The 8,471-nt window shown below is 37.5% G+C and overlaps 1 protein-coding gene across 3 annotated transcripts in view; it reads right to left on the reverse strand.

Moving 5' to 3' along the window:
- Positions 1–3,325: 3,325 nt before the first annotated feature.
- Mctp1 (multiple C2 and transmembrane domain containing 1) overlaps positions 3,326–8,471 on the reverse strand; it is a 585,759-nt gene continuing 580,613 nt past the window's right edge. For all 3 annotated transcript variants that reach the window (XM_026783760.1, XM_026783759.1, XM_026783758.1), the window contains 2 exons: positions 6,716–6,813; positions 3,326–5,671 (listed from right to left, as the gene is read on the reverse strand). In XM_026783760.1, the coding sequence (XP_026639561.1) occupies positions 5,600–5,671; positions 6,716–6,813 (170 nt within the window). In that variant the 3' untranslated portion in view covers positions 3,326–5,599. The remainder of the gene's footprint in view (positions 5,672–6,715; positions 6,814–8,471) is intronic.

The raw sequence follows: 8,471 nt of genomic DNA on the forward strand, positions 1-8,471 counted from the left end.
TCCCATAGGGTAGGGAACCCTGACTGCTCCTTGGACTGGAGAGGGAGGGGAAGGGGAAGGGGGAATGGGGGGAGGGGAGGGAAGTGCGAGGAGGGGAGGAGGCAGAAATTTTTTTTCAAATAAAATTAAATAAATAAAAATTAAAAAAATAAAAAAAGAACCATAGTCTCAACTCTAAATAGCCTCCCCCACTTCTGAACATCCAATAGGGAAATTTTAAATAGCAAACAAATGAAATGGAAATGAAATTGGGGAAGGAGGGCTTCTTCAAATGGTTTTGGGCATTTGACCTTTCTAGGTATGTTCTGTGTGTTTCACAAGTCTAGGACAAATGCAAGAAGCATATGATTCTGTAAATTTGGTTAGAAATTGGAAGTAACCTCCTCCTGTCACAAGCAAGCCCCTTCGTGTAACAGGAAGTAGAATGATGTATTTTGCAGAATTGATCTTCAACGGACCACACATACAGTTTTTGTTTAGAGTTGTTGGAATCACTACTGTGTAAGAATATTTTATGGGGGATTTAGTTGTATGGATTCTGTTTCTCTGGTAACTATAAAAAAAGAATCTTGAGAAAAATAATTGGTATTTTCTTCTCCTTTGCTCCCTTCTGTGATCCAGCTGTCTTTGTGAAAACTGGTGCTTGGCTGTTGTCTTGGGCGCTTCCTAGAATGTAGAACACAATTAAAAATTGTTGGAATCATGTGGGCTCTTTTCTGTACAAATTTAGCATTTCTTCCAAATCTGTCACCACTTGAACCCAGGCAAAATAAAATCTTTTAACTTGGCTGAAGCCAGTTTAAAGCTAGCCACTGACCCCAGACTGAGCCATGTGAACTTTCCTCACTAGTAGGACTAACAGCTATCTCCTTCAGCTAGAGCTCGGGATTTCCTCAGATCAGTCTTCCGGAGAAGTCAGGTGGTTTCTCACTGGCTCATTGGGGTGTTCCTTTTCTCTTTGAGGGAACATTAAAAAATATAGAGCAGGGAAGGCCTGCATTGCAGTTATTTTGATACATACAGAGAACACATTGACACAGGTATTGAACTAAAGCTCTCTGCCCTATGAGTTGATGAGAGCAGAACACGCAGTCCCATTGTCGCCAGTAGCCCTGGGACTGGAGACTCAGCAGTAATGGTACGTAACTGTTGGAGAGCACTGAAGTTTTTCTCAGCACTTCATAATCTGAGAATCCATTTCCAGGGGATCCAATACCCATTTTTGGCCTCTGGGCATTGTATGTATAGTGCATTTTAAAAACATGCATACAAACACTTGTACACATAAATACCCTTTTTTCACTGCATTCAAAGATACACAGATTTTTTTAAAATTGTTTTTACAAAAATATTGGTGTAGTACTACACACAGGATATTTTGTAGATTTTGTTTTTTATTGTTTTCAGCTTAGAATGAAAGATTGAACAACTTGAAATTAGAGAACAATTATATATTTAATTGTCTCATTTTGTGTTTTTGTTTTATGGATGTTTTGTTTTTCTTTTCCTTTTTACTTTTAAACCAGAAACCCTAGTGGGGGGGGGGGGGTAATGGATGCTTCTATAGTGTTCCAATGTAGAGATTTTCTTGGTGTGTTTCAGCTAAAATAACTTCTCATGTGCCTGCCATTAGGCAAGGTACCATTGGGTGAATGTGAAAAAAGAGTGTAAAAGAATTCTCACAACAAAAGGGGGATACTTTCTGCTGCTGTTGTCATTGTTTCAGTGAGTTACAGCAATCAGCCTTGGAAAGAGAGTTATAAAAGACATTTTTATTATATTTAGGTGGCTTTAATTCAACCAAGCAGTTAGGAAAGGCTGACTCCACATACTCTAATCAGATCAGTGACTAACCATCTGGACACATAACATTGCAAACTCCAAAACTTAAACATGCTTTAGTAAGAGCAGAGGTTTTTGCTGTTGTTTTGGTTTGTTTATTTTGTTGGGGGGGTGTCTTAAGTTTAATACTGGCTAGTTTGTATTTGAAGCCACCAAGTGCCTTCTACTTTTCTTATGAAGCTGAGCACCAAAGCACTATTACTGAACAGTATTGTAAGCAGCCGGGCGTATTTAAGCTTATAAGTTGAATAATGCTTGCTATATTTCGGCGACAATATTAGACATCTTTGGATTTTGGCATCAAAGTAGAAAGTCCTCCCCACCCCACCCCATGGCCACTGGATAGGATTTAACTGCTTAATTTCAGCATTCGCCTGTTCATCCCAGCACTTGGGAAGCTGATTGTAAGTTAGAGGCCAGAGTCTTGTTGAAATTTAAGGAAACTTCTAAAAAGTTACTTTCATAAGCATACCATTTAAATTTGTCTGTTTACAAATTTGGTTTAATTATACTATTGATACACACATACACTATAATTGCCCTTCTCAGGGTTATACAGTAGATACACAATAAATGCATCACAGGTCATGTAAAAAATATTTTAATTTACATTATCCTAGTGCATAGAATGGCTCAAAATTAATTTAGAATACCCCTCCCTCTCATGAACCCCTAAGTTTGAGTCTGAAACTAACAAAATGAACTATTATGTAACAGTGTGTTGAAAGTTACAAAAGGGCAAGATATCTGAATTATCCCAGTATATGGTGGCACAATCCCTTCTCTGTAGAGACTTAAACATTATCTACCCCTCGTTATGTGATCTCAGTGACAAACCAAAGCATCTTACCAAAGTTCAGCTTGGTGAACCAATAAGTTTATCAGACTAACTTTGAGAAGATGAATGAGGGATCTCCTACAGAAGCATGGGTGACCCCAAAGCAACTACACTGAGAAGTCTTGACCAGTATGAATTATGCCTCCCCATTCCTGCATAGATGTGGCTCCTTTTCACGTGACCTGCCTATATACTCTACCCCTCTTTAAGGTCACAGGTACTTAAGGCAGAATTGCATCCAGATTGCTAGAATCTTGCGCTCACTGTTCCTCTATGCCCACTCCTTTTTTGAGGGATCAACTGTAAGCGTGATTATGATGGTCTTTTAACGAGCCGGCACAGTGGATCTAAGGAAGATGGCAGTTGTCTTGCCCAGAGAACAGCATTATACAACAATTACTGTAGTGTGGAATGTAAATATAGACTGTTGAGCAGTTCACAATGTCTGCTACATTTAACAATGCAAATAGATGTTGGGCCACGTTCAGTATAACTTAGAACTTCGCTCATGTAACTTAGAATATTTGCTTCAGACTTCTCTGAAAACCAAGCTGTACAGAGAAACCTTGACTTGAAAAAACAGAAAAAGAAAAAAATCTAATTTGTGGTTGAGAATTTAGCTCAGTGGTAGAGCACTTGCCTAGCAGGGGCTAAGTCCTGAATTCAGTTCTCAGTTCTGGGGGGAAAAAAGCAACTGAAAACCAAGGTATCCTTCTTAAATATAAAAAGCACCTATACATGAAAATTAAAAATCCTACGAATGGATCAAACGAATCCATTATTCATTTGGCCCTATAAATATATTGTTTTCTGAAAGTATTGAGGGCTAGCTTGAAGGTGACTTTCTGACTCCAGATAGTTTTCTCTGCTTCACTGGATGCTTACTGTGCCAAAGGTACTGAGTTTTCACTGTAGCCAGGGTTTCAATATGTTTCAATAGCCCTGCTCAAATGTTTCCCCAAGTGAAGTATCACTAATGAACAAACATGCACCCAGTACCCCACTGTGCATTTCTTAACTCAGAAAAAAATAGTGTTTTTACATAGAAAAAATTGTTTTCTTTTGTATTTAATGAAGTGAATATGTAGTCAACATTACTATCGAACTAAGCATCTGAAATCTTACACAAGGAAACAAAGGAAACTTAGTCATCTGGTAATGGGTCCATCCACTAGGTCCATCTAAGTTAGAGAATGGATGTCAGACTTAGACATTTGAGTAGACATTTACAGCACAGAACATCAGTCTCACACAGGTGTAATCAGAACTTAGACCAAAGGATTTCATCAATAAACTCGTAATAGGCCAGCTTCATAAAGTAGTATGTTTTTTGCAACAAACAGTGATGGGATGCAGATATAAGCATATCGTTTTAAACATGATATCCTAGATAGAGCATGTTGAGGTGAGGTCAAAGCCTTTCTATAGAAAGGGAATTTAGTCAACATTCTTCCAAGCTTAGTGTATAAACATCAAAATAGTTCTATTGTAAGAAATACTATTTAACAACATATTTCTAAAATAAAAATACTTTAAAAATCAGCTTTAATGAGATTTAAAGAATTTCTTTAGAGTGAAATATATATTTCTGCTTTTCTCCATTGTCCAGCACAACCCCCACCTTCATCTCACCCCAGTTATTTATTAATAGCAATTAATAAAATAGTGCAAAATATTACAGCAATTTCCATTGAGTTTATTCCTTTAAAAGTCAGTGAAGACACTCTCACTGACTGACCAAGTATCTCTGCAGAGGTAAATTCCCTTGATAGACCCTGGACTTGGTCTTCGGAATGCACTGTTAAAGTATACAGTGTGGTTAGCGAAACATTTTTAATGGTAACCACTTTAAACATTTATTTTACAAAACAGGCTTTCATGCATTATCAACGTTCTTCATAAATGATGTGATGAAGCACTGGCCTTTCTCTAGTCCACTGCGTTCTCCACATTAAAGCTCACTAATAAAAAGCATGTTAGTAGTCTAATGGAGAAGCATTATTCTTTCAAACTGTTTTCCCCCCCTGTGAGGACACTTAAATTTACTTTTTCAGATATACAAGGGCATAATTTGATACCAAATGCAGTATGGATTTACTTTGCTAGTATATTTGACAGCTAAATCGGCTTGCTAATTTGCTAACCCAGTATAAATTAAATAGTGGTATATATAAAACCCCTGATAATCACTTATAAACCTGGCAGTATTAATTTAATATATTTCTGGAGAGATTTTAAGGTTTTGGATGGAATGATAGAAGGCTTAAGAGTTTTATTCATAGAATCTCAGATTCTCTTAAGGGATTGTGTATGAGGACACAGCAGAATATATGAATGTGCCTGTCCTCATGAACTTAAAATCAGCCTTAGCTATACATAAGTAACGTATTTACACAGGAGTGAAAGTCGGGGTGTTATACTGAAATGCAACATTTCCATTATTCAATGTTTGGGGTTTCCCCTCTTTTGTACATTTTGTACATAAATATTAAAAAAAACTAATGAATTGCATTTCAGATAAGAAGTCCTCACATAAAAAAAACCTAAAATCAAATCAGCATATATATTTTATGTAGGGTTAATCATAGTACAATTGAGCATTTAATCTGATATTCTAGTTCTTTCACTTGTAATTCAAGGAATGTGCTTCCAATTTTATAACCATTATTTTTATTCTTTCAGTTGGTTGTAGCTAACAAGGCTTCCACACTCCACTAGTTAAAATCCTTTATCAAGTTGAGTCTGTACAATGGAAGTATATTTTCAAAGACATATGCCTTTGTACACTATTTACAAATTTCTCGATCATGATCAAAAGAGAAAATAAATAAAAAGGAGAAAGAAAAGAAATGCTGCCGAGGCTGCAGGGTCTTTCTTTTATCTTTCCAGGCGTGCTGGTCCCTCAGTGCTGGGAGCTGGCTAGCCAAGGGTGTTTTTCTTCCTTTTAAATGGGCTATGAGAATGGTCTGGTTTCAGTTCTTGGTACTGCACCTGTTTAAACAGTTCAGAAAAAGCTGGTCAGGTGGCCACTTCCTGGCAAAGAAGGAAAAGCTAAGGAATGAGAGACTGCTTGGGGAGGGAGGTGAAGGGGGGGGGTATGCTGTTCTAGAAGCCAAGTGGGAACTCCAGCTGGTGCAAAAAGCAGCAGGGGCTGGAGGCAGAGTCAGGAGGAAAATCTGCCAGAGAATGCCTGAAGCTCATGTGAGCTTTGCTAACAGACTGTGACTGTTACTGACCGGAACACTATACAAGGAAAAAAAATCTATCTCTATTTTTGAAGAGCTGGATAATGATTCTTTGCAGTTTGTTTATTAAATACAGCCTTAATCTTCACCTAGCCCATGGTTGTATATATGGAATGAAAAACCTCAACTGAAACTAATGCAAATTGTGATCACTAACCTAATTCAAGGCTGTGAGTCTGTTAGTACATGTTAAGTCCAAAGAATTTGTGAGATATGCTATAGTATTTCAAATTAACATTTTCTCCCTAATCTAAAATATACATTAACATGAGTCTTTAAAATGTATTGAATTTATACAATATGCACAAATAGCTTGTAATCACCATTTCGCTTCCATCATCTATATCTAAAATAACTCTGTTTTCTCTGTCTCTTCACAAACTTAGCTGGACTTGGGGTACATTCTCCCCAGAAGCCATGTGATGGCTGACTCTTGGGGTACATTCTCCCCAAAAGCCTTGTGATGACTGACTTTCAATCTTGTGCTCTCTGTTCTTTATAGGTTTTTCTAGATTAATGTCTAGTTGGCTAAAGTCCTGCCAAAAAACTGCAATGAGCTTCATTGACTTTTTTTCTCTTTTTTTTTATTATTATAAATTTTCACCTCCTCCTCTCCTCCCATTCCATCCTCCCTCCCCCTCCTGCTCCAGTCCAAAGACTGATGGAGCATGTGATCAAACTGGACTCTCTGAACGTGGCTTCATTGACTTTTAACAGACACTTCTATGGCCTTTGACAATGAAGTGTCATACTCCATCAAAGCAAGCACAATAATAATGAATCTACATACCACTTGTACATCTGAAGGGACTCTGGAAAGGAAGTCCAGTAGTTCGTTGTTATCAATTGCATATGGACTCCGAAGCTTTTTTGTAAATTTATTAATACCTAAAAAAGTGACATTTCAAACATTATTGAGTTCATTATTGAGTATGGAGTTAGGCAAAGCACATTTCTGGAGAAGGCATTATGGCGATTTGAACATCAACTTTGTGCTACCCCTTAGCCTTAACAGGGTGGCCTAGTTAGTATAGCAGCTCCTTCAACTTGCCCAGCTGAACTGCTGCTTGCTTTTCCTGTGTACAACTGAATAGCTTCTTCCCAGTAGGTGAGGTTTGCAGGAAACAAAAGGGATCCTAGAAGGGATGGATATACAGTGTCTTGCCTGACCAGGTTTTCAGGGTTGCAGTCCCAAGACGATTTGCTTCATGTTTAGGCATGATGAGACTTACCTGTCTACATTTCTAGGTTGTGATTGTTAGGTAATTTATTATTTTTCTCTTTTCCAAAGATATTTATTTTAGGTGGTACTGTTATAAAGCAAACTAAATGTTTAGAAGTCATGTGATTTGATGGTTGGTTTTTGTTTAAATTGAAATGAAAAATATTGCGATAAATTTTGGGGGAAAAGTATTCAGCTTTGCATTAAATCAATACACAGATGCAAACTGAGGGATAGACTTGGGATCTCAGCTCTTAATGGCGTTCCTATACAATGAACTTCTGTCACATTGGTCTTGGTCTCTTTCCAGCCATGTGAGACCTATGTCCTGGATTTCTTAACATTTTAGCTGTCACCTATCACCAAAATAAATAATATTTTTTGAATTTTTTCATTTGATGAAACAAGGCTCAAAAACATCCTGTGAAATTATTTTTAAGACAGCTAGCCACTGGGGCCATACGGATGGCCCGAAACACTCCATAGCCAGATGGAGCCTTAGGCTCCAGTTTCAGAGAAGCTGAGTGAGGAAGGTCAGTGGGGGGAAGGATTTTTCGCCACATGGCAATAGAAATGGTTCTGCAAGTCTGAACCCATATCCTAGGAAGATATGGTTATTCTTTACCCTAAACTCTTCGGTGAAATAGTATCTGCACTGACCATCAGAGAAATGAATGAAACATTAGGGTTTAATAGACTAGAATAGGGTAAAATTAAAATCAGAATTTAAAAGCCCCATCTTTTGAATAGGAAAACTGGTGACTTAATTGAATGGTAGAAATTGGGAAAGAAAAATACGATCACTACTTCCTCTGCCCTCCATCCAGGGGCTAGAGGCAGTACTGGAAAGGAAAGTGGAAACATGGGCCAAAGGAGAAAGAAAACAAGAATATTTTTATTATTTAAAAATTGTGTGTGTGTGTGTGTGTGTGTGTGTGTGTGTGTGTGTGTGTGGGTGTGTGTATACACGTACCTCAGGAGGATAGAAAAGAACATTGGCATAGGTGGTTGTGTGGGTATTGAGAAGCAAAAATGGGTCTTCTGCAAAACTGGTAAGTATTCTTAACTACCAAGCTAACTCTCCAGCCCCCAAAATGGGAATCTTAAAACTAAACTGGATGGAGACTGTTGTTCTTAATTCACTTTCTTCAGGTATATTTCTTTTAATGATTTGGGAGACAAAAAGACTCTGTAAAAAATTCCATTATTTACAATATAAGCATGTTTTCTTGGGTCAAGGCCTATTTTCCATCATTGTATATTTTTTTAAGTTTAGGAATCCTTGATGTATGTGTTCAGTGACGAGGGACAAATAGAAAGTGTT

The sequence above is a fragment of the Microtus ochrogaster genome, chromosome 19, assembly GCF_000317375.1.
Source record: "Microtus ochrogaster isolate Prairie Vole_2 chromosome 19, MicOch1.0, whole genome shotgun sequence".
Taxonomy (NCBI): Eukaryota; Metazoa; Chordata; class Mammalia; order Rodentia; family Cricetidae; genus Microtus; species Microtus ochrogaster.